The 27,683-nt window shown below is 38.6% G+C and overlaps 1 protein-coding gene across 3 annotated transcripts in view; it reads right to left on the bottom strand.

The window, feature by feature from the left end:
* The window catches only part of ppan (Brix domain-containing protein peter pan), a 159,257-nt gene that overhangs the window by 31,612 nt on the left and 99,962 nt on the right, over positions 1-27,683 (bottom strand). For all 3 annotated transcript variants that reach the window (XM_068225544.1, XM_068225545.1, XM_067137899.2), the window contains 2 exons: positions 22,038-22,147; positions 16,448-16,668 (listed from right to left, as the gene is read on the bottom strand). In XM_068225544.1, the coding sequence (XP_068081645.1) occupies positions 16,448-16,668; positions 22,038-22,147 (331 nt within the window). The remainder of the gene's footprint in view (positions 1-16,447; positions 16,669-22,037; positions 22,148-27,683) is intronic.

A 27,683-nucleotide genomic window follows, 5' to 3' on the forward strand; every position in this document is an offset into this window, starting at 1 on the left:
TTCCTATCCCATCGTCGCCATAAGACCTATCTGTGTCGGTGCGACGTAAAGCCCCGAGGAAAGTTCAGATACTGTATGAGAACTGTACCAGCTGCATGTGATTAGGTGACAGATATTCATCCTGGTTCAAGATCGAAAGTGGAGTCCAGCAAGGCAGAGCACTATCCCCGTTACTGTCTATCACCATCATGTATGACATAATGGAGAACATCAAGAAAACCTCTGGTGAACTAAATGCAATGGCCTTTGCTGATGATGTTATGATGTGGGGAGAAACTGAGGAACAAGTAAACTCAATGAATGGAAGGTTACGTTCCAGGAGTTCAAACTCAAGATAAGCGAACTCAAAACAGTAGTGATGGCAATAAAGAGAGAGGGACGGCCAACAAACATCATGCTAGAAAACCACCCACCAGAAAGTGTGGAAAGCTTTACATATCTCATTAGTGTAATATCTCGAGATACACTTGCCACAAAGGAGGTGACAAATAGAGTGCAGAAGAACTCTCACTTTTAACAACAAGTACAAATACTCCTCTGGGTTCCCAAAGTACCAAAAAATTCAAAGCTGGTGATGTTCAATCAGTACTTCATACCAATCTTAACCTATGGTATTAAAACCTGCACCCTCACTAAGAAAAACTCATCAACTTTGCAGGTATCTGAGATGAAGTTCCTTAGGTCCACAATTCAAAAAACCAAACTGGACAAGTTGAGGAATGATGTGGTTAGGAAGGAAGCTGGGATTGTTACATCATTGTTAGATCAGATCAGCGTGTCCAGACTGAGGTGGTTTGGATATGTAATGAGGATTGAGCCAACAAGGACAGCATATGTTAACTTGGACTGACATGGGGCAGGGAAAGGGATGGTGGGAAGACCAAGAACCCACTGGATGGACATTGCAGATTGGGGAAGGACACTGGAGGATGTCATTAATAACAGAACGTATCTCAATAAGACAGAATGGAAGAGGCTCGCCAGCAGTACCTGGGAAACTGGAACTACAAAATGATGATGATGATGATGACTCATTCGGAACAAATATTTCAGGTTACCTATGGGAATCAATACATCTGATGGCCAGGCAGGCAACTTTTGAAAATGAGACAAAGTTTCTCATAGTGCAATTGGCACTGCCGGTGGCTCCAAGTAGCCTACACAGTGGCCTCCACGGTATGCACTGGCCATGCGTCTTGGTAGGTGTGTTATTTACCAACTGATGAGTCCAATTAGCACAATGGGGTGAAACGCTGGCAAACACCATGAATGACTTAGCTGGAAAATTTATAATGTCCAATAACAGACCAATTATACTGATATTATATAAATTTACTCATTCGGGATAAATATTTCAGGTTCCCTATGGGAATCAACATCCATATCATCTGATGGCCAAGCAGGCATCAACTTTTGAAAATGATACTCTCTCACAGTGCATTAGCACTGCCAGTGCCTACAAGTAGTGATTAAAAGCAATGTTATCATATAAAATACTTGATCAAATGAAAAACTGCACATTTTCTCACTTTTAACGACCAGTAGGCTACTACGGTGCCGATCTAACAGTCCAAAGTTCCATAGCTGGAATGACCAGGCCGTAGACTGCCGTGAACGCTCCTGTGCTATTTTTCCGTGAAATATGCAAACTCCTCATTCCAATCAGTGCCTCAGAGTAGGGATTGAATAGCTCGAATGCTGTTATGAACCAGTGTGTTACGTACCAGTAGTATCAGACAATTTATGAACCAGAAGAATGGCATGATAAAGAAGAAAGTTATCTAAATCCCCAGCTACTTCCCGCCAATATTCAGGCAGGCTGTTACACTTGGTACAACTGGGCGAGTTGGCCGTGTGGTTAGGGGCACGGAGCTGTGAGCTTGCGTCCGGCAGATAGTGGATTCGAACCCCACTGTCGGCAGCCCTGAAGATGGTATTCCTTGATTACCCAGTTTCACACCAGGCAAATGCTGGGGCTGTACATTATTTAAGGACAAGGCCGCTTCCTTCACACTCGTAGCCCTTTCTTATCCCATCATCACTGTAAGACCTATCTCTGTCGGTGCGACGTAAAGCGAACAAAAAAAAACTCGGTATGCAGCAGTAATCCTGTCTGTTGGAGATGAGTAATCCTATCTATCGGACATGAGTGACAACAGAAAACACAAAGCACATCACAACAAACAATGGTCAATGTAATGTTATTGTTGATCAATTTTATGAGCTTTCTATATTGTAGGCCTTCATATTTAGTTTTCTATCGACTCTGTGATATTAGGACGTCTTATAAAATTATTTATAGCGTAGACTGTAGTTCCTTATTCTCCAACTTTACATACAGATTTTCATTAAATTCTGCTTATCCATGTTCTCGTGACTCGGTGCTGATATGGACTTGGTAACAAATATTCAAATTCATGAATATCTCTGTGATCATAGTTGGTAACAATGTATAAGATATAAATGATCGGAAATTTAATACTATATAACTTTAGCTATGTAGTATTTATCGATACGACCACTAATAACATAAATATTTGAGAATTGCATTTTAGGCCTTCCCAACTACCATTTCATTCAGTGTTAATAAAATTATTTATCGCCTAGATTATAGTGACTTATTCCCCGAATTTGAATACCGATTTTCATTAGGATAGGACCATTAATAACAAATATTTGAGAATTAAATTTTAGGCCTTCCTCTGAACTACCATTTTTCTCAGTGTGAATACAATTATTTATAGCCTAGATTGTAGCGACTTATCATCCCGACTTTGCATACTGATGTTCATCAAGATACGATCACTAATAACATAAATATTTGAGAAATAAATTTTAGGCCTTCCCATAAACAACCATTTCACTCAGCATGAATAAAATTATTTATGGCCTAGATTTTAGCGACTTATCTCCCAACTTTGCATACCAATTTAAATTAAATTCCCTTCAGCTGTTTTCTCATGATGCGTGTACATACACACACACAAACAGACATTACGGAAAATTGAAAAGTCCATTTCCTTGTTACTGTGGACACGACTGATACAGAAATACCATCCTTTTTAAATTCTGAGCAATGTACAGACAAAACTCTTATTTTATACAGGGTGAAGTGAAATTCGCGCACTCGGGCGTCGCAGCGGGACTCCTCACATGCCAGCAATAAAAAAAGTACCTCACAAAAGTTCGTCCTTCTAGTATATCCGGCAGAAAAAGGGCGTAGAAGAGTGGCAATCTGGTAACATCGTAACCACATGTAGGGTAACTACCTCTGTCAGCACATATTATTTGTGCTGTACAGTTGGTACAGTGGAAAGAGTTTTGGGTTATCATGTAGGAGGTCGAGGGGTCAATCCTGGATTGAAGCGTATGTTTTTTATTTCGTAAATGTAGTCCAGGTGGTATGGTATCTGGCAACTTAATTGTCAACAGCGATTGCAGCGGGTCCTCTAGAAACCATTTGCACTTACATACTACGATCCTAGAAATGGACGAACAATCGTTTTCATTGGTCAGCTTTGAAAGATGCCCTTTCCACATTGTGGGCGTGAATTTATTCGCACCACTTCATATACCAGGTACGAAACCAGTTTTCTTTGTACCCTCCTCCAATGGTCTCATAGATTAGTGCCAACTATTTTTCTTGCCTCGTTCAGGTCAATTACATTTCGTTAGGGCCTTGCGTTACCAGTAGGCCTAGCAAAGTATTTGTTGTGTTCAGCGTTACAAAATGTTGTAAATGTAGGATACATGTGACCTAAGGTATGGTGTCTTACTGTATTACAGTATGTAATGTCCGATGGAAATGAGTAAATAAAAAATTGCGCCTCAACCCAGGATCGAACCCTCGACCTCCTGCCTGCCAACCCAAAACTCTATCCACTGCACCAACGGTACGGCACAGATTATATTTGCTGACAGAGGTACTTACCGTACATGCGGTTACAGTGTTGCCAGATTGCCACTCTTCAACGTCCTTTTTCTGCCTGGTATACTTTCAGGACGAACTTTTGTGAAATACATTTTTTTATTGCTGGCATGTGAGGAGTCGCACTGCGATGCCCGAGTGCGCGGATTTCGCTTCACCCTGTATATATAGATATAAATTACTCATTCGGGACATATATTTCAGGTCCCCTATGGGAATCAACATCCATATCATCTGATGGCCAGGCAGGCATCAACTTTTGAAAATGAGACAAAGTCTCTCATAGTGCATTGGGACTGCCGGTAGTAGCCTACGCAGTGGCCTCCATGGTATGCACTGGCCATCTATCTTGGTAGGTGTGCTATTTACCAACCGATGAGCCCAATTAGCACACTGGGGCAAAACGCTGGCAACCATAAATGAGTTAGCTGGAAAATTTATAATGTCCAATAACGGAGCAATTATATTGGTATTATACACACGACTTAGTAGAGCAGCTCATCTTCTTTCTCCTAAGTCTTCCCAGCCTAAGCTTTGCAACAGTTTTGTAATGCTACTTGTTTGTCGGAAATCACCCAGAACAAATTTTTCCAGTACTTGAATTAAGTAATCCTGGTGAGGGTCCCATACATTGGAACCATACTCTATTTAGGGTCTTACCACAGACTTGTATGCCCTCCCCTTTACATCCTTACTACAACCCATAAACACCCTCATAACCATGTGCAGAGATCTGTACCCTTTATTCACAATCCCATTTATGTGATTACCCCAATGAAGATCTCTCCTTATATTAACACCTAGGTATTTACAGTGATCCCCATAAGGAACTTTCACCCCATCAACGCAGTAATAAAAAATTGAGAGAACTTTTCCTATTTGTGAAACTCACAACCTGACTTTTAACCCCGTTTATCATTACACCATTGCCTGCTGTCCATCAAGGTCATTTTGCAGTTACTCACAATCTTGTAACTTATTTATTATTCTATACAGAATAACATCATCTGCAAAAAGCCTTATCTCTGATTCCACTTTGTTACTCATATCATTTATATATATATATATATATATATATAAACATAAAGGTTCAATAATACTGCCTTGAGGATTTCCCCTCTGAATTATTACAAGGTCAGATAAGGCTTCACCTACTCTAACTCTCTGAGATCTATTTTCTAGAAATATAGCAACCCATTCAATCACTCTTTTGTCTAGTCCAAGTGGACTCATTTATGCCAGTAGTCTCCCAAGATCCACCCTATAAATGCCTTAGACAGGTCAATCATGATACAGTCCATTTGACTTCCAGAATCCAAGATCTCTGCTATATCTTGCTGGAATCCTAAGAGTTGAGCTCCAGTGGAATAACCTTTCCTAAACCCGAACTGCCATATATCAAACCAGTTACAGTAAAACCTCGTTAATTCGAAGTCACTGGGACGAAAAAATCGGACTTTGAATTATGTGATTTCGAATGCCAACCATTCCTGCATCAAAAAATATTCTAAGACCAGTACTGCATGCAATTAACCTTGATTCAAAGTTTAAACCTTTGAAATGCCATGAAAAAAAAAAAAAAAGAATTCCAAAATGTATCCAACAAGGTGCATTTACAGTATTCAAATTCACAATACAGTATTCACTTGGATAACTCACTGTCAAACATAACCTCACGCAACGAAAGAAGACAAAAACATGATTCAAAGACGAGGAGAAATCTAAGCTGGCTTCCCTGAGCAAGTCCTTTATTCATTGATACTGAACTGAATGCATTTTAGATGTCCTGTACTTGCATGGAAAGTACCTGATGCCCTTTTTTATAATTATTTTTTGAAATGCTATTTATTTGGGGCATATTGTGAACCTGTGTGTATTTGGAAATGGCAGAAGTGTAAAGTGTTGAATGTGAGGAAAGGAACATTAAGGATGACACAAACACCCAGTCCTCAGGACTGGGGTATTAATCATTTACAATTAACCTTCCGTCGGTCGCAATATATAAAGATATATATATAAAGTTCCCCCACGTATAAGTTTCGGGAAGTTCAAATGGGCAATTATGAAGTACTCCTTATGTTATATAGGTGTGTTTGAGCCAGTTAAAAATGGTTTAGCGAAGTTCTGATTCCAAAATGAGCCACATTTTGTAACCAACTATTTTCTTCAAAATTTTAGGTATCTTTGCTGTATTTACAATTTTAATCACATAGAAAATCTTGTGTTAGCGGAAACTATGTGCATACGTGTCAGCAATAACAACAAACATGGGAAATATCATAAACAGGGCTAAACATGTCATGCATCCACCAGTAAGGATTCTACAAGAACACTAATATTTTTGACACAAAATAAAATCTGTGTCGTTTAAGTGGGCAGTAATCAGAGAGCACTAGCATTTTGTGATTTAATTCTGTGTAATTCAATACACATGGTGACAACACGTGAAATAAAAATATTTTTTTCCAACTTTTCATCTCAAGTTACATTTTTACCCAAACTATATGATTTCATGCAGCTCTCCACAAACCACATAAAAATATTTTTCACAGGCGCTAGTCGATCATGTTCCTTTCTTTCTTCACGGGTTTGGCGATCGTCAAATCTTAAACAACGAATCAAGAACTTAAGTCTCCTGAGGCTCATTACCAGTGCAAACTTTTCTATACCATCTCCATCAGTTCCCCAGAGATCTTCAAGGCTCTACTTATTCCCCTTGTAAGATCCTGCCACCTAGGCCAAAGAATGCTTTTATCTCTATCACCGGGCGAGTTGGCCATGCGTGTAGAGGCGCGCGGCTGTGAGCTTGCATCCGGGAGATAGTAGGTTTGAATCCCACTATCGGCAGCCCTGAAAATGGTTTTCCGTGGTTTCCCATTTTCACACCAGTAAAATGCTGGGGCTGTACCTTAATTAAGGCCACGGTCGCTTCCTTCCAACTCCTAGGCCTTTCTTATCCCATCGTCGCCATAAGACCTATCTGTGTCGGTGCGACGTAAAGCCCCTAGCAAAAAAATCTCTATCTGGTCTGTAAGCTCAGCATCCCTTTCACAAGTAAAATTTTGTTTCACGTAGTCCACTATTGATTTGTGTAAGGTACAATAGTGTATATTATTTCCTCCGTAAATAAACACTGCCAGGAGTCAAGTGGTGATTTAGCTTGCCTTGCTAGTCCTATAACTCCAGTAGATATCGCACGATATTGTGTTTCCTGGCGCGGACCTGTTGGGATGGCGGCACTGTACAGCATTTTGTCTTTTCTTTCCCTTCGTAATAATTAGCACTGGGCTCTAATTCTCCTTGTTCATCAGCATCACTGTTGTCATCTCGTTCTGTTTCCGAGTCACCATCTCGTGATTCCAGAAGTTCGCCACTGTTTGTGTCACTTTTGTCTTCAAAATTCTCATGTAATGTATCATCATCTTGATCCAGCAAGTCGCTGGACATCCTCCACATCTTCTGCTCTGTTTAAGTTAAAATGTTCCTTCCTACTGGCCAAAATGTATGGTAAATCTAAAATAAAGAGAAATTGGGACGTAAGTAATCGCAATGTGCCTGTGAGGCACCAGGCTTATATTGCACCATCTACATGATTACATGGGAAATTACACCAAACTTAGGGTAAAAAAATAATTTAATCACTTACAGAACAGCAATTGTTTGCATCTCTTTGAAACACCAATCGCAACGGGAACAGTCGCAATGATCTACCAGATCAGTTGGAACACTTCTGGCTTATGGAGCGAGCAAACACAGACTGCCTGTCACATGACTAATGAATGTGGCAAGGAGCGAGGCTAGTCAGAGGATGAGCATTGCAGGTACGCGCATTGGAGCGGTAGCCACCGATGACTTCAGCCTGTGCCTGTCAGATCAGTTGCGACCGACGGACGGTTAAAAACCCCTGACCCGGCCTGGAATCGAACCTGGGGCCACCGGGTGACAGGCGGACGCGTAGCAGTGCTCCCTACACTGCAGAGCCGGACACCCGATCCTTAAAACATCGTGGTTTATCGAACATTCCTATGATGAGGGGTGAAAGTCTCTCCCTTCCGCCTGCATTCGAACACAGTACAGTGACTCACCTATCCTTGTACGATTTCCTGCCATGGTACTTATCTCGTAATTCAGAAATACAAACCCTTGCCACGTCACAAAGTATTCTAAGATGCATTAATGCATGCAATCACCTTGATTCACAGTTTAAACCTTTCAAATGCCTTTGGAAAAATCTATACCCGAAATGTGTCCAACAGGGTGCATTTATATTATTCAAATAATGCACTTGACGCCCTTAAAACATCTTGGCTTATCAAACTTCCCTATGACAAGGGGAAGAAGTCCCTCGCTTCCGTGTGCATTACAACACACTGCAATGACACCCCCCCCCCCTGTATGATTTCCCAGCTGGCACTTCCCTCCTATAAAACCGCAAGCTCATTTCAGATCGGCATTTAAAAAAAAAAAAAAACAATGCAGTTTCATCGGCAATGACAATATTCGGTGCGTTTGAATTGATTATATGAGCCACGCTTTTTCACCAACTATCGGCATCGCCGGTGTTTACGGATTCTGCTTCTCCGCACACTGCCTACTAAGTAATATTATGGTGTTCCTTAAAACGCTGAATACAAAAGAATTACGATTTTACTCAAACTTAGCAAATATGAAGCACACTGTAGATACACCGAAGTGAGCAAAAATACTGAAATCTATCCCAGCACGTTCTGGAAGATGCGTTCTATCATGATGCAGATAAATTTGAAATTTAAATTACTCTGAACAAATATATAAATATATAAAAATATAATATAAAAGCAGTTTTAATTAAAAGTCTGAATTTCGGTAATGGGACCGACATTATTCTTTGAATTACAAATTATCCATATTTCGAATTAAGCAATTTAAATAACATGCAAAACCGTACCTCATGTTTCCGGGAACGAGAGCTTCTTCAAATTAGGCAGGACTTTGAATTAACCGATTTCGAATTATCGAGGTTCTACTGTATTAATTTTGCAAACATGTCTAATATAATCAGAAATAATGCTTTCCCAAAGCGTACATGCAATGCATGTCAAACTGACTGGCCAGTAATTTTCACTTTGTCTATTACCCTTTCCATTGTATACAGAGGCTACTACAGCAACTTTCCATTCATTTGGTATAGCTCCTTCATGCAAACAATAATCAAATAAGTACTTCATATACGGTATTATATCCCAACCCATTGTCTTCAAAAGGTATATTCCCAGAAATCTTACCAATTCCAACTGCTTTTCTAGTTTTCAACTTTTGTATCTTATTGTAAATGCCATTGTTATTATAAGTAAATTTTAATACTTCTTTAGTATTAGTCACCTCCTCTTATAACCAACAATCTTTACATACCACTGAATGAATACTTCTGCCTATTGCAGATCCTCACACACCCACTCCCCTTGTTCATTGATGATTCCTGGAATGTCCTTCTTGGAACCTGTTTCTGCCTTAAAGTACCTATACATACCCTTCCATTTTCACTAAAATTTGTGTGACTGCCATGCTTGCCATCATGTTATCCTTAGCTGACTTCTTTGCTAGATTCAATTTCCTTGTATGCTCCTTCAATTTCTCCTTTAATTCCACAGCCATTTCTAACTCTATATCTTTCCAATCTGCACCTCCTCCTTAGTCTCTTTATTTCTCTGTTATAATAAAGTGGGTCTTTACCATTCCTTACCATCTTTAAAGGTACAAAACTGTTTTCACATTCCTCAACAATGGCTTCAAACCCTTTCCAGAATCTGTTTACATTTTTATTTATCGTTTTCCACCGATCATAGTTACTTTTTTTAAACTCCCTCATGCCTGCTTTATCAGCCATATGGTACTGCCTAATAATCCTAATTTTAAGACCTTCCTTTCTATCACATTTATTTTTAACTACGACAAAAACAGCTTCATGATCATTAATACCATCTATTACTTCAGTTTTACTATAGAGCACATCTGGTTTTACCAGCACCAAGTCTAGTATATTCTTCCCTCTAGTGATTCCATCAATTTCTGAATCAGCTGTCCTTCCCATATTAACTTATTTATAATTTGTTGGTCTTAGTAATAGGAGAGTTTGAGTACGTTGTAGTTACCATATACTGTATATGTAATTAATCCCTGCCACTGAATAATGAATAATGCTCATACCCTAATTTTAGGAAGAGAAATAAAAAAAATTTTCTTAATTACTATACATATATAGCTTTGTTAAATATTAATAATTGAAAGCCTGTTATAGCGAAAAATGTATTAGCTATAGCAGACTGTCGCTGTGGCCAATTTTTTTTGGTCAAAGTTGGAAAAGATATTAAAAAAGACATTAAAATTAGTATGAAATGATATTCATTTAGGCCTAGTTCAAAACTTACATTTTTGCGCATTAATTCCATGTTGCAGCTTATTTGTTAGTCATTTTCAAATTCTGCCTATTATGTGAACACTGATGTTCAATTTCATTCTCAAAAGTTAAAATAGTATCACTCATAAGGTTTCTGTGGCAATCATTTATAGTAATTTTAGTTACACATACAGCATCACTTAACCTAATTTTAGTATGCATTTATCATTAAAACATACTTCAGGCTCCAGTAGGGCAATGGTCATAGCTTTTTTTTTTTTTTTTTTTGCTAGGGGCTTTACGTCGCACCGACACAGATAGGTCTTATGACGACAATGGGATAGGAAAGGCCTAGGAGTTGGAAGGAAGCGGCCGTGGCCTTAATTAAGCTACAGCCCCAGCATTTGCCTGGTGTAAAAATGGGAAACCACGGAAAACCATTTTCAGGGCTGCTGATAGTGGGATTCGAACCTACTATCTCCCGGATGCAAGCTCACAGCTGCGCGCCTCTACGCGCACGGCCAACTCGCCCAGTTTTCTAAAATTTTAGCAGATTCACGACTATAACCTAACAACTGAAATCTGTGATGCACGCTATCATATCTTGAGAAGTAACACATTCTTACTTCATTTCAGTACTAACCATTAAAATTAAGTGATTGTTTACTTCAGCCTTTATTTTTAATGAGTTAACAACTGCTTTTGGCCATGTTATATACTGTACGCACTTACTGCAATAGCACGTTCTTCCCTTTCATTTGAACTTGCATGTATGTTTGGAGTTGTGAGTTGACAGTAATGATCAATCATATTCAATATAAATGCTGTGGTGTATAACTATCGATGACAGAAAAATAATGCACATGAATCATTCATAACAACAGAAGAAACAGTGAAAGGGTTCTCAGTGTAACTGGAGTATATTACACAGTTTAATATAGAAATTTTTCAAGTGGCATAAAAGAAACTGTTATCACAGGGTTCTCACTATATGCCTTGCTCGTTATAACGGACTACCTTTCTTCTTCTTTTTCTCCTCCTCCTCCGTCAACATCGTCGTCTTGGTACAGCCCAGTAAATACATCTGATCTACATTACCAATTTGCGAATTAAATATAATTTCACTGGTGCAAACCAATAAGAACTCTGTGGAAATTCACAATATTTTCTTCATAACTGGCTGGGAGACATGAGTTCAGTGCTAATTTTCCTATGGAAATTTATTTTATTCCGAAACACATGTGAGCCATTCACGGCTAGCCTTACAACCCATAATTTATAACTTTCTTGCTTTTGCTACAGCTTTCAATTGTGACTGCATATCCAGTGTTACAAGGTGTGTCCCTGAACCGCCACGATTTGCTTCAGGTTTTAATTTCTTACCTTTAATTATACCTCTTTATTTTGAAAATATGTGACTTTGAGGTAAACATATAATAAAAATCTTCCGGGCTATTATGCCAGGGTCCACTCCTCTCTTTTCTTCCAGACGTTTCGACTACTACTGCTGGCAGTCGCCAGCGGGATACAGGAGAGCGTATCTACACGATGCCACAGAAGATGACTACCACAGCAGTAGTCGAAACGTATGAAAGAAACGAGAGGAGTGGACCGCGGCATAATAGCCCGGAAGATTTTTATTATATTGACACCGGCCGTGAAAGCCTTCATACTTTTGAGGTAAGCCTTTAACTAAATTTTTTGCCCACCCTCCCACAGTCTATCTCTTTCTTCCCTTCTCTTTGTATAAGCACTGTATTTGGTTGACTGGGAGTGTGTGATGGATTGCTTAGGAGCCAGTGGGAAAAGATAAAACTACGTGTGACATAAGCATTCAATATATTTCAGAGAAATTATTAAATTTTATGAATTAGTATGAACCGTAATTTGAAAATCTGCTCCCTTGGGTGAATTCCTCTGTCTATACTACCTACTAGCTATACAATACGTACTTCAGTTGTCTATCCCACCGTAGTACAAATTTGTGTTTCTGGTGTGGCTTTGTTCTGTTCCTCACTCCAATTCATCTTCAGTTTTTATAACATTTGAAAAAATAAGTCAGTCCTGAGTGTGTATGAAAACTGTGTTATTGATATGGTGGTGGAACACGAAGTGTTAGCAGCACTGCTGATGGCTATCTGCAACAAACAAGTGCGTGCAATGGTCCAAGTTTGTGATGTTTATTTTCTGGTGGCTTCAAAATAGTAATTTGGATGCTATTCGAGGAACTGCAAACTGCACTGTGGTGATGAAGTGAGAGCGATTTTTAAATGTTTCTGTGAAATCGGAGGCAGCCCTCCTACCCAGGGACAGGTGCCCCTGCCTATGTGAGTCCCAGAGCACAATGACCTGGGTGTGACATCTGGTATGGGTCCCAGCTCAGGGTTACGAGTGAAGACCTCAACGGCATCTACGGCGGAGAAGGTGGACTTCGGCACGGTGGAGATGGCAGAAGGGGCAAACCTGTAGTATCCATACTCCAGGAGAGCGGCTACGAAAGGCGTCTGGCTCCATGTTAGGGGCGGCCTAATTTTGAACCTGGCAGTAGGTATAAAATGTCTTTAGGTGTGGCGAGCCCATCGTAACAATAGCCTATACAGATAAAGCAGATACTGTTCCTTGGAAAATGTTAGGGCGTCCCCTACCGAAGAAAGTGAAGAGGAACCATATTTGCCCCTACTGAGCTACAGCTGGATAAGGGGAAATGATGATGATGATTTGCATAACTATCCTGTTTTCGATTTCTGGGAACTTTGCTTTTCGTCCACGAAATTTACGGCGGTTACTGGTTGTTTCTTCAAGATGAGCCGTATTTTCCACCCAATCACATATGAAACTTTTGTACACATCATAGTGTTTTCTCGCTATGCAATTAATGTGGATCTTTTCGTTAGCCGTGAACGACCCATAACGAGAACGAATACAGGCCATATTAAATATGTGATATTACTTAAACTGACACCACGCAAATGATCCAATATCTACATGGCCTGCTTCTCGATTTTGACGGGAACAAATCTGTAAAGTAAGTAGGCAGAGAAAATATCAACTTCCAGATTTCTGTAAGTCAGGAGTACTGTACTGACCTTGACGCAAATAATACCCACATCCCAAATTTATGCCAACAAATTCTGAAAAAAGTATGTGGGGATTATTCACATATATATGGTTCATTCAATTTTTTTTTTTTTTTTTTAAATACCTTCCAAAAATTTCACAGTCATCTTATATGCAAAGCCATCTTATATCCAGGCCAAAATGGTAATATAAAGGCTCTGGTTAATGCAAAAGGACAGGAAGATTGATAACAGCATAATACACTCACCAGCAAAAAAAGCACAACGTATTTCAGACCATTTGAAACCTTGTATAAATTAAATGTTATGACATTACATCAATACGGCAATGTATCATTATTAGTCCATCTGAAAAGTTTCAGTGCAATAACTGATAAATAACACCAATACTGCCGTTTCCTGCCTTTGGACGAGAATAATCACAAACAGCTCTCTTAAGGTTTATCGCTGTGAATATCTTGTGTCGCATATTTTTATGGACATCATCAGTTAGCTTCGCTTCTAAGTCAGGCCATAATGGCTTCTTCACCTGAAAATATAGCAAGGGCCGTGGCATTAGTGGAGGATTGGCGATGTATATCCCATGTAGCAAACGTTAATAGACACATCCAGTTCTAACACGTACAGAGCTGTTAAGTACAGAGAGGACAATATCTGGTCGTAAGAGAAGCACTATTGAGTGCAATGATCGCTTTCTTATAATGCACGTTCTACATGATCGACACACAACAGCTGTGGAGGCCAGAAAACCTTTGCAATAAGTACGGGACACAAACATCAGCGAAAGATCAGTAAGGAGGAGGTTGAATGAAGCGGATTTGAAGTCCAAGAGACCTGCCACAAGACCTCTGCTTACACGTGAGCACCATGCCTCTTGGATGAAATTCGCCAACTGGACTGTGGAGCAGTGGAGCTGAGTGCTATTTACGGATGAATTCAGATTCTGTTTGAGGGCACCGGATGGGAGGGAGAGGTATGGAAAAGGTCTGGGGAAGTTAATCACCCTGTACATTCTCTGCAAAGCACTGTTCAATAAACGCTCTGCGATGGTCTGTGTTGGGATTATCACTGATGTGCGCATGGAGCTTGTGTTCATCAAGAATGGAAGTCTGACAACCAACTGATACATCGAGGAGATATTAGTGGATCACATGGTGCTTTTTGTACCTATCATCAGCGAGAACTTTATCCTGATGCATGACAATGCTTGCCCACATATTGCTGTTTGTGTATGCGAGTACCTGGATAAAGTCAGAATTCAGCACGTGGTGTGGCCTGCTCATAGTCCCGACCTAAACCCGATAGAGTATGTCTGGGATATGCTTGGGAGACAAGTTAGGAGTCATTCCCCTGACACACTGGTTCAACTTCGGACTGCGCTCCAGGCAGAATGAGAGCGCATACCATAAGACAACATTCGAGATTGTATTCTGAGCATGCCTGATTGAATCACAGCTGTAAGTGAGGCTAGAGGTGGTATAACCTGTTACTGAGGCAATGGAAATGTGTTGAAAACATATGGACAAATGGACTGCATACGAAGCTGTGCAGAGCTGTAAGTTTTGACATTTCCAAATTCACGTTGTTGGACTGTTGTGACTATCACGACAATAATGTTTCTCAATTATTGAGGTTAAACTTTTCAAATAGGCTTTTTAATTTAAAATATGAGGGCTGTAAATAAAATAGTGGCAATGTAGTACAGACACTCGCAGGAGATCGGGCATGCACAAATAGGATATGGGAGCAATCAGGTGGCGCTGTTGTCAATAATGTAGTGTGCATTTGATGGGCATCCAGTTGAGAGTGTTGTTGCTGTGTGGCATTGAAGTGAAGAGAGTTGATTTCACCATTCTAAGGCATGTTTTCAAAAGGTGATCAGCATTCGTGGATTAAAATCGAGGTTGCCCGTGGAAAAATGCATCAGAATGTTATCGAGGATTACATGCAGCCTGTGGTGAAAATGCATTACCACATAGGACACTGGATGATGGGTCAAGGCGTTTGGTGCGGGGTCGAGATGAGACTGTGAATTTACACCCAACAGGTCGGCCGTCCATTCCTCAAGATCAGATTGACGTCATGAGTGGTCTCGTTTCTGTAGACCATCGATGGACTGTTGGGGAATTATCTGTAGAGGTTGGTACCAGTCATCGAACGGTGTGGCGTTCTGTTGGGTTCCACATCAACCACCGACGTACAGAAATGGCACCGATATGCACTAACAGGCATCCATCTGGACAGATATCATAATGAAGGAGATGCATTTCTGCAGCATATTGTTGCAATTGAGGAGATGTAGGCACAAGCCTACAAACCTGAATTAAAGCATCAGTCGAACGAATGGCATCACCCAGGTTCGCCACGTCCACAGAAATTTTGAAAGGATTCCTGTCGGGTGAAGCTTATGCTGATTGTGGCATTCGACTACTAAGGTGTTATTCTTACGCACGCTGTGCCTGAGGGACAAACCGTCAAGAGTGACTACTCTTGCCGATTTCTGGAGCGACATCTGCATCTGGCTATGCGGTGCGAACGTTCACGTTTGTAGCAAAACGATCACCCTATCATGTTGCAAACAATGTCAGCCTTTTACTGCAATGGTGGCATTGGGAGATCTTGGAACACCCTCCGTACTCACCAGACATGAGTCCTTGTAACATCGATCCGTTCCCGAAGTTGAAGGAACCGCTCTGAGGTCACTGATTTCCTGACGTGGCATCTGTATTCCACGCAATAGGGTGCTCCGTCACTGTCATCAGCAGAGAACGCCTTGCCAATGGTCCCCAATTGCTTCCCAACATTTGGAAAAAGGTAATAGATTTTGTGGGTGACTACACTGAAGCAATGTAATGCAAATGTACTTGTGTGTTTACTAAATATTGCGTTCTATCAATATTGTCACTATTTTATTTACAGCCCTCGTATATTGCTATATTGTTGTAATGTCATATTTGATTTTTACCAGTTAAATTTTGTCTGAAATATGTAGTGTTTCACTTTTTTTTGCTGGTGAGTACAGTTTTGAATTTATTCTGTAATGTTAATAATGTTTATATATCATACCTGAGTCAGGATTCTGGCCCACTTCCTCTTTGTACCACTCAACATCATTATCATCTTCATCTGCATTCTGATTGGCTTCCTCAACAGCTTTCAACATTTGCACCTCATTCTCACTTCTCTTTTGCATCCCTTTCAGAGATTTCTGTTTGTGCATCTCCTTTTTCAGCTCTTTTTGTTTTTTGTTATCCTCTTGTATTTTCTTCCTTTTCTCTTTCAGTTTGCTGATAAAGTAGAACATATAAATAAATGGATATAAGCAGCTCACCAACTTTCACAGAATAACATTTCTTTACCCTTATCAATAAAAACAGCTTCACATTATACCACACTTGACTTGCTAAAGACATACAAGAACCAATAATGAGTACCTTGTCAAGCCAAAAGGTCATTTTAGTACTCAGATAAATTTTCAGGTAAGGAAGCTATTAAATGTAAAATTACAGATGGAGAACAACAACTTACCAAATAATTGTGTATAGAGAGTATAAATAAAAAAAAGAGTGATATGGATTTGTAGAAAGGGTACACAGAGGAAAACATTATTTTTGTTTTATTTCTAATGGCAGGTACACTGATAAGACTCATGCATTCCCTAGCTTCCTAGTAGCAGGCATGGACATTCTTGGTTGTTAAAGCAGAACAGGGGAGCAGAGCAGATATTCAGCTGACTTCTGCTGATCATCTCCTGTTGGTTGCAAAGCTTGCAGTATGGCCCAAGAAGAATGCTGAAGTGATGAAAACGTTTCCCAAGGTCATCATGTCCAACACCCAGACAAATCTCAACAACTGCTTCTTGTCGTGGGTAGTCATGGATGTTCTGAGATTCCTGCTTTCCATGGCTTCTGAGATATTCTCTCTTCCAGAGCATGATGGTGATAATCTTTAATTAAATTTCTTGACTTTTGATTTGGCAGATTAGTAAGATGTTTGCTTTTAGCATTGGCCAGTGCATCATCTCGTTCATTACTTTCGATTAAGAAGTGTCCTGGCATCTACTGCAGAATGATTCTTTTACTCTCTGGACTGAATTGTTGTAAGAGAAGTTGACATTCCTGGGCTTCTATAAATGTTGTGTTATAACTCAGGCATATAGATTAGACTGCAGCTTCTGGATCAGACAGAATGGCTACTTTGTCAAATCTTTCGAAATGTAGAGTAAGTTGTTTTGGTGCAGTGCGAATGGCTTCAATATCACCATAGCAGGCCACTCACTGTGTCCCCACAGGGATGTATAAGGCATATATCGTCGTTGCCGGGAAAAAACCTCCTATGTGTCAGAATTTGTGAAAATGAGATTTTAGCACCAAGAGATTCAGAATGGCTGCCACTACGAAGTGGCAAAACCTCCAATGTGTTAGAAAATATTAAATGGGTTAAATTCCACAAAATATTGCACCTCCTATGTGGCTTAGCATTTTTGTTGCTGGGGAAAATCTCCTATGTGCTTGAAGGACACATAGGAGTATTATACCTTGGTCCACACTACCGGGAAATATCTCCTATGTGTTGAGTCGAACACGTTAGTGTTATACTTTTCCGCCTTCTGCTCGACAATGACAACTCTATAGGGATTGTTTACTCTGTATGCCACTTCTACTATTATTGCTGCAGGAACTTTATTGTGAAGAGAAATGTTCAGCCGTGGAAAGAAGATTCTACAAATGACACTGGAGATATCTACAAAAGATTATCAGTCAGACAAAGGTAAGTCAATTAATAAACAGTGATGAAAGCATGATGCATTGCAAATCTTAAAATACCAAAAACACAAGGGCTATCCCAACTCTAAGCACATTTAAATAACAACTACTATGGATTGTAAGATGACAGTAGTATGATCGTTTTATTTTCTTTAATATACCGCAGGTGCATTTGTAAAACCACAACAGAGACAAATCACTATGGAAATGACGACACCCCTACCATGGAAGAAATATTGGACGACGTGATGGATGTTACAAGTTCTGCAGCAGGTACGTATGAATTACAATACCAACTTGAAACACATGGATATCATAGAAACTATGTTCAATATGAATGTTGCATTATTGGTAAACAAATAGTCATGTGGCCTCTAAAATTTATCTACAAAATAATCCTCATTTCCCTTTCATCTAGAAGAACTTAATGCATCCATAGCGGCGATGTCTGATAATGACTCTACCAGCACAGCAAGAAATGTGGAGGCAATGGAAATCGCCTGCCCTATAATAGGTATGTTTGAAGTTTTACAAGCCTTCTACTTAAACATAAAATTGTGACTAATACGAGTACAAAGCAATTAGTGTAAAATCTGTGACGTTGACAAATGGAGCCACACGAAGGATAAAAACTGTGTTCTAATATTAAATCATTTATTTCAGATTTAGAAGATCTACATGACATGTCTTCCATTAAGTGGAATGTAGAAGAAGATGATCTCCAAAATATACTGAACTCTCATAAAAAGAGAGGGATACCGAAGACCGAAGATACGTCTAACGAAGGTACGAAAACTGTGAGTGAGGCGCTGGATCATTCTGAAATGTCTGTTGGTAATCCTGATATACGAAAAATAAGCGCAAAAAAGAGACTCAACCACAAAGCAAAGGAAAAATCCCGTTCAAATAGAATCTTTGGCAAGCCTTACCTAGGCTTACAGCAAAAGGCTAAAGTAATCACAAAACAGGCAAGAAAATTAGGTAACAGATGCAAACATAAAGAACTTATAAAGAAGACACAGAAGACATTCCTTTGCGGTACAATCAACGAGGAGCACCGATGTCAATTGTTCAAAGATTTCTGGCAGATTCCATCCTGGGCTGAAAAGAAGGCATACATCAGAGGGCTTGTCACCACTAGGAATGTTCTCAGGAGGCGCAAAGAAACAGCAGGCAACATCAAAAGAAAGAACGTAGGCCATGATATACATTTAACTAAATCTGACGGAGAAAGTGTGCGTGTTTGCCGAACATTTTTCATAAACACTTTGGGAATTGGTGAGGACAGTTACAAGAGATGGACACATGTAAAGGATGTCGAACATATTTCAACTTCTACTGGTAAGGGAGCAGATAATTCAGACACCGATGCCCGAAGCAGTCCATTGAAGAAACGTGCCCAAGAAAAGCAGGATGTACCTATGTCCATCAAGAAGAAAAAGAAAATTGAAGACAAGAAGACAATTCGTGAGTGGCTTGGAGTTTTACCTAAAGTTCCCAGCAATTATTGTCGAAAGTCCACGAAAAAGGTATACGTTGAGCCAACTTTTCGATCAAAATTACATATGTTTTCAGTCTACAAGGAATGGTGTGACGAAAACAACAAATCTCCAAGCTGTAGAACCCTTTTCATGGATACGTTGGAAGATGACAAAATTGATATTCATCTGCCTAAAAAAGACTAGTGCGACATTTGCTGTGCATATAAAGTTGGTCAAGTAGAAGAAGAAGAATATCAAAAACACCTCCTAAGGAAAGTCGGGAAGCGAAGAATAAAGCTAAGGAGGCCAGTACTGATTATCATGTTGTGGTAACAATGGATCTTCAAAGTGTTCTTTTGTGTCTTAAGTTGCTAGCATCCAAGACATACTACAGACAGAAACTTCAAGTACACAATTTCACAATTTATGATCTAAGAAACGATGATGTTACACTTTATGTATGGCACGAGGGCAATGGTGGTGTAAGTGCAAATGAATTTACATCATGCATAGTTAATTTTATTGAAAATTTGCCACCTCCAACCAATAAGGTTACCTTAATTTCTGATGGCTGTAATTATCAGAATAGGAACAAGGTTTTAGCCAGCGCCTTAAGTAATGCCGCTAGATCTAAGAACATCACCGTGGAACAATATCTGGAAAAGGGGCACACTATGATGAAATGTGATAGTGTCCATGCCACTCTAGAGCACTACTTCTCTCCACCAATTAATTCGCCCATGGATTATATAGCAAGAATGAGGCAAGCCAGACCCACGAAACCATACAATGTGAAAAGTGTCGACTTCAGTTTAAGGATTTTGAGCATAAATCAAACCTCCCATCATTACGGCCTGGAAGAAAATCTGCCGACCCTGTAGTGACAGATATCCGCCAACTGCAGTACTTACCTGATGGAAGAATAAATTACAAATTGGAACACACAGCAGAGTGGGAAGAACTTCCACAAAGGAGGAGAATGAGTTTTCCAATTGGTGAACCACGCAGTTTGTACACTGCACAATTGCCAATCACAATATCTAAGTTCACTCATTTGCAGTAACTGAAGCAGGTAATTGAGCATGACCACCACTCTTTCTATGATAATCTCTCTGTAAAGCCGGACAAGTGAAAAGTTCCCTGAAGAGGACAGTGATCAATTTGCACAGTATACATTTAATAAAATACAATTAGGAACAATTGATGTAATAAAATTCAGCTGAATAAACTGTAATGATTCCTGTGTTTGAGTAAAACTTCAATATAATAAAAGCTTCATTCTTAAAGCAAAATCTCCTATGTGTAATTTCGTAGAAACCATAATCTCCTATCTGTCAACGTAATGAACAAAAATTAAATATCTGGTGAAATAATTGATGTTACTGCAGTTAAACAGTACAGGGTTATAAAAAGACAGGTACAGAAGGGAACTAGATTACTTCGATTATTATGAAGTTAAGTATTATTATATGAAATAGTTTTTTGTCTCTCCTGAAAAATTTGTTATTTTGCACATAAGAGGTTTTTTCCCGGCAACGACGATATATCACAGTAGATGCCTGCACTTGCATTTTTTATATCCACCAATTTGTGTCCCATGTGTGAACCAGGGGAGCAAATTGTCTTTTGGAAACTTAGTTTCATGTGCTATGAGCCTAATGCCTGGTTTCTGGAATGATAAGATATCTATCTGGTAACTACTGATTTGCTATAATTGTCTACCCTACAAATATACATTGCATAGCATGTAACTTATCGAACTGTCAACTACTGGCTCATTGATAAGTTTCATAATTGCTCACTAGATGCCACCCATCCAAGAATGCTTACCTGGTAAATTACTTTTCTCCATCTGTTTCATACTCATATAATAAAGGCTACCTGCTTGCTAACTGAGTTGTAAGAAAGGATACACTCTTTACAATGCAACTAGGGTAAATTGATAGTTTCAGTGCTTCAGATGATTTCATGTTCTTAATTTAAAAAAGCAAGTCAGCTAGTAATTTTACATAACTACAGTATTTATATCATGATTATAGCCATGGGACCTCAAGTTTCAGGTGGAATCCAAACCACAGGGAAGTGACTTTCAATTCAAAAATTCCCCTTGCATAGGAAGGATTCAAACCAGGGTTGCTTTAATTAGAAGCCAGTGACTAAGCCACTTGACTATCATGCCTCTTCTTGACTTAGGTGAATGAATTTGAATCCCAGCAATCACTATTTACACTTAGGTTAATAGAAACGTTACTGAATTGTATATATATTCGATTGTAATTAGACCTTTAAAGGAGTTTCTCACTGAAGAGAAACTGAAGTGACAAAATTTAGAAAACTAAGCAGTTAGTGTGGCATTAAAAAAATCCTATGTACTACAATAAGAAAAAAATTAGAAGTGAAAATGCATACCGTTTTTGCTCTCTTTTCAGTTTGATTAACTTTTTCTCTTCCTCAGTCTTCTCCACTAGTTCATGATGTAAGACTTCACCTCCAAGCAGACCTTCCTCCACCTTCAACAACTGGAATGAGAACATTCTTTATACAAGCTCTGCCCTATTGTTTTCATACCAATACTTGACTTAAATGTATTTTAAGAAGTGTTTGAATAAATCTTTATGATGCCACTGCCATAATCATGAATAATTTAAAGAAATTATGAACTGAACAACAAGGACATTGTTGTATTCATGATTGAAATTTTTTGTGCAGTTTTGAACAAAACATCACACTCAGAAATCTTTGTTATAAGCAGGGTTGCATGTTAGAAATATAATAAAATACCTGTATCACTTTACAAATAAAAAGTATTTATATGCTCCTCCTTTTCAATACAAAACAACCATCTATATGAGATGGGATGATATCTATACATGTTTCAGCCTAATCTAAAGGCCATCCTCGGTAGAAGTTCAATATTACGTTATAGAAACAAATTAAAAATAATGATAAGTATGTGGAATTAAAATACAATGATCATGACTGACAAAGTTATACAAACAAATTTAAAAACATTTAAAAAGTTTTAAGCAGGGCTCAAAAATTTTTCTTCTGACCTAAGTGCCAGTTCTGAATATCAGGTACTTCACTAATACAAATACAGTGTGATACATATGCCTTTATGTTCTGGCTTTAAATAATAGTTACTTGTATAAAACAGTACAAACTTAACTTAGTGTACAAGCTATCCCTCAAAGATTACGGCATATAACGGCAGTATAGTAATTTTACATAACTACGTATTTATATGAGTGTGTGTTTTGTGTGCTTTCAGTCCATGCACATGTAGTTTGATCACTGGAATACCAAGATCTGTATGGATCAAAATTCTCTAATAATGTGCCATTCATATTAATAAACATGAAATTACCACTCATGTTAATAAACATTAAATTATTAAGGCTGTCTAGCCTCACTGATGACCTCAAAGTGTTAGTTATTCATCCATCATTTCCCCTTTTCCACCTGACAATGGATGAGAGCAAATATGGTTCCTCTCCACTTTGTCCTGTCTCTTCACCATTCCTCATCCAACACTGTGTTCCAGTCCAAGTTCCATTGTCGTATGCTGTTCTTCACAGAGTCCATCCATCGTAATCCCAATCTCCCTCGTCCTCTCTTCCCTGTCATTTGTCTTTCCAGTACTTGTCTAGGCAGTCTTTCTTCTTTCATCCACTTGACATGCCCAAACCACCTAAAACTGTTCTGTTTCATTTTGTCATTTACTTTTTTTGCACATTTAACTATTTTTGAAGGTATTAATTTCTCACTCTATTCCTCCTTGTCTTCTGTACCACACTCTTCAGGAATTTCATTTCAGCTTCATGTACCCTCATCTCTCTGAGTCATTGTCCAGGTTTCTGCTGCATTTGTCATTATAGGTAAGTGATATCCCTTGTACATTACTTCATTGGTACATCATTATTCCATATTAATCTCCGTATCTGTTGGTAAAAGGCACTCCCAAGTTGTATCCTTCTTCTAATTGCCATATCCATTCTTCCATTTTCTGTCAGTTCACTTCCCAAGTATTTCAAGTGTTCAACTATTTCCAGTTACAGTTTATTAAGTTCAGTAAATTAAATCCTCTCTCGCAAGAAGCACGTGATGCAGATAACAATTACACAATATGAAGCAACTTGCCTAAAATAGGAAATCTGTCTTTTTTGACACAGTTCTGTTCAAAAGCTGCTTAATGTCATCCCCCTGAATTCCTATCATTCATGTAGAATGCCTTGTTTTACTGTTTCAAAATGCATGGTAAAACCCACAAGCTGGTTCTTAAAATGCTGTGTCAATGTTTTTAATCTATTTTCATCCAAACTTCTGGCAAGGTAAAAGTATAAAATACTCTCAAGCACATTTCAATGCTGTTTGCTCTTGAGAAACCTTTGCTCTGGTGTTTTGCTCCACCTTGCACTAAAGTATCTTTGTCGACTTGAAGAGAAGAACTGGCACTACTATTCTACCCTTGTACCTGCACACTCGTAACACAACAAAATGAAATATATTTGATATTCAAGATAAATTTGGAAGTTTGAACTTTATCTGATAGGAAATTTATTATAATTTGTTTTTAATCCATTCACATAAAAATACCAACATCAGAAAAACCTATATGCCAGACACATATTTCTAGTCACCATGGCAACCTGGCGCTCTGTATTTTTCGAGCCCTGATTATAACGATGATTTATTCTAACCCGCAACTACTCAGATTTACATCAACTTTCTAGCCATTCCAAAATAATCGCTGTTTCCTGAAGCAGATACCAATAATATAAGATAGTGTTTCAGGATCATTAGAATGGCGTTGGTAGTTACTACAGATACTACATGCATTTCTCTAAATGTCAAATTCAGAATACCTCTCTTCTAGTGTTACAATGGAAAAAGATAAAAGATCTACAAATAAACAATCAAGAAAAAAAGTGGAGGCTGGAGTGTTGCCTCAGAATAGTGGTCTCCGAACTATAGAGCATAATCTCCAGGAGATGAAATTTTTGTTACCCATGATATATAAATGGTTCCTTAATTTATTTAAAAGGAATATATTGCACAACCATCTTAGTGAAAAGTACGAGACTGCTTGCTCTTAATGAATCATTCTACGTCTGGTTTAATGTTTGTTACTTACACACAATCAAGTCTCTAACTACAGTCTATTCCACAATTTACCCTTGATGTACACAACTTATGAAAATTCTGAATCACATGCACAACAGCCCACTGAAGTCGATAAAGAAAAAAAAAAAAAAAAAAAAAGAGAGGATATATTCACCAACCATTCCCTATTACCTCAATAAGTACAACCTTGACGATATTTGAGGTCATAGGGCGCATACTAGATGCAATGGGCACTTTTCCCAAACTACTGGTCACTTACTTAGGCCTACGATGCCTTGGTGTGCTGAATAAGACCATTGTGAGCTAGGGCATACATAAATTGAAAGCTTCGATATTGATCTTGAGACATCACTTCTATGCTCACCCTGTTAATTAATGGAAGTACTTTTCTTTTATATTTTATCTGCTTCATCTATATACCTTTGTCACTAAGAGTCGTTTTCTCTACATTATCATTAGAATTATTGTTTGGTTTTTTATTTTATATTGTAATCAGATCACCAAACTTGTACTGTGTGATATTCTTTGGCAGTTTGGCAACCTCAGTCTTTTGAGGTTAAATAAATAAATAATAATAATTTGCAGATGACATAGCCATACTCAGGAATAATACACAGGAGGCAAAGAAAGCACTGGAACGCTTGCATGAAATAGCTGCCAAAACAGGTTTACAGATATCTTACGAGAAGACCCAATACATGGAACGACAGAACAACAATGTGCACACCATGCATACTGCATATGGATCCGTAAAAAGGGTCGAAAAATTTAAATATTTAGGGGAATACATACAAATAAGAGGATCAAACAAGGCGTCTAACATAGAACGAACGGAAAACTCCAGAAAGCATACAAACTCACATGATCACATTATTATAATAAAAGCATATCAAGACAGGCCAAACTTAGACACTACAAAACACTCGTATTACCAGAAGCATTGTTTACATCAGAAATGACCACAATTGGAGCATCAGGCATCATAGAGACAGAAAAAATAGAACGTAAAATTCTCAGAAAGATATCTGGACCAATACACAGAGATGGCATATGGATGAAACAACTACCAAAGAGCTGTACCAGCACTCTGACAGACTCACAGACATGATCAGGAAACGCAGACTAACTTTCTATGGGCACATACAGAGCATGAACAAAACAAACTTACAATGAAGATCTTTGATGTAGTAAACGGTTCAAGCAAGGGAACAAATTGGTATCATGAAATAGAGGAAGACTTAAGGCAGGTGGGGATCAACAGGCAAATGATAGGAGACAGAAACAAATTCAGAAACAAAATTAGGAATACAAAATTTATAGTAAATGAGAAGAAGAAGACAGGAACATTGTGGACAGGAAACAGGAGCACAGCCAAAGTATGAAGAGATTTTGGGAAGAGAAGAGGAAGAAGGGGAAGAAGTGAAAATTGTGTCATCATGAGATACTTGAGTTCACACACTGTCCATAAGGGCAAAAATAGTATGTATGAAATAAATAAATAAATAAATAAATAAATAAATAAATAAATAAATAAATAAATAAATAAATAAATAAATAAATAAATAAAAAGGTGTAAAAAGGCAAAAACACTTTTTATTACTATTATTATATTTTCCACAAATTGTTCATACAATTCAGGGATGGTGAATGGAGAAAGGGCATACTTCCACATACACAAAGGTACCTCCATCCTCACTTAAAATTACAGTATTAAAAAATTACAATTATAGACTACCAAATGTGCTTATATACAATTACCCTATTTAGATAGATGTATTACTTACATAATATTTAGAGGATCTGTTGTACGTCCAAGTAATTCCCATAATTCCAGCTAGGCCAACTCTTTCATACCCATGTAAAGTCTCACATACTCAGGCTCACATAAACATTAATATGCCCTCCCACGCATACTGACCATTCACACAAACAGAAAATTATGTTATGTATACACGGTTTCATTAAATAAACATTCTTTTTTAGCTCTTAACAAAAATTTTTGATAGGAAGTTCTTTTTCCTCTGGTGTGAGTTCATTCCAACACTGAGCAGAATAGGCCGCTTCCATATGATGTTATTCTTGTAAGTGAAGGGAAAAGAGACACAACTCGACTTCTCTGAGCAGAATGGTAATTCAGAGGAAGCAATTGAAAGGTTTGATGTGAATATTACCTGTGAGGGATTTTCTCAGAAAGCAATATCTATTTGCTTACAGAGATCGGTTATGGCATGGGGAGGGGCAGTGAACTGGCTGTGTTTAAATTACTGTATTGAGCAATTAGTCGTTCTGCTCAGAGTTGAACTTCCTCTAGTTTCGACATGTTCTCTATTGTAGAGGGAAGCCAAGAACGAATGGCTGTACTAATGTCAAATAGGCCTTGTGAATTGCTTTCTTTCTAGCTCCCAGTAGAGATCTGCAGATAAATCCCAAGGCTCAGTATGCTTTGCACCTTATCTCCTCCACATCCTTGTTTCATTTTAAACTGTTGCAAATTGGCAAGCAGTTTTATTGAGGTGAACACATCAGGCTTTTACCACACAGTGAAATTTTATGTTGTAACGGTGTTCTTGCTCTACTTAAGTGGACATTACTTACACTTCTGTATATTTATAGACATTCTATTTCCATTGCACCAAAGAGCCACATTATGAAGATCTGACTGTGATCTATTATGTTGTTTTCATTTCAAGTGGCTCTGCAAACGATGGCGTCATCAGCGTACTGTGCCATAGTAGACAATACACAACCTGGTAGCCCCGGTGTGAAAATCGTGTACACTACCTCGAATCACACCCGAGGTGACTAAAGTTTGGTCTCACCTGGCCTCAATGAGCACAACGCACTGCATTCAACCTACCAGGAATGATCAAAGCAATGTCAGCAGTTTGCTTTGAATGCCACACTTGCTAAGTTTTAACAACAGTCGTTGAT

This window comes from Anabrus simplex, chromosome 1 (assembly GCF_040414725.1).
Source record: "Anabrus simplex isolate iqAnaSimp1 chromosome 1, ASM4041472v1, whole genome shotgun sequence".
In the NCBI taxonomy this organism is placed as follows: domain Eukaryota; kingdom Metazoa; phylum Arthropoda; class Insecta; order Orthoptera; family Tettigoniidae; genus Anabrus; species Anabrus simplex.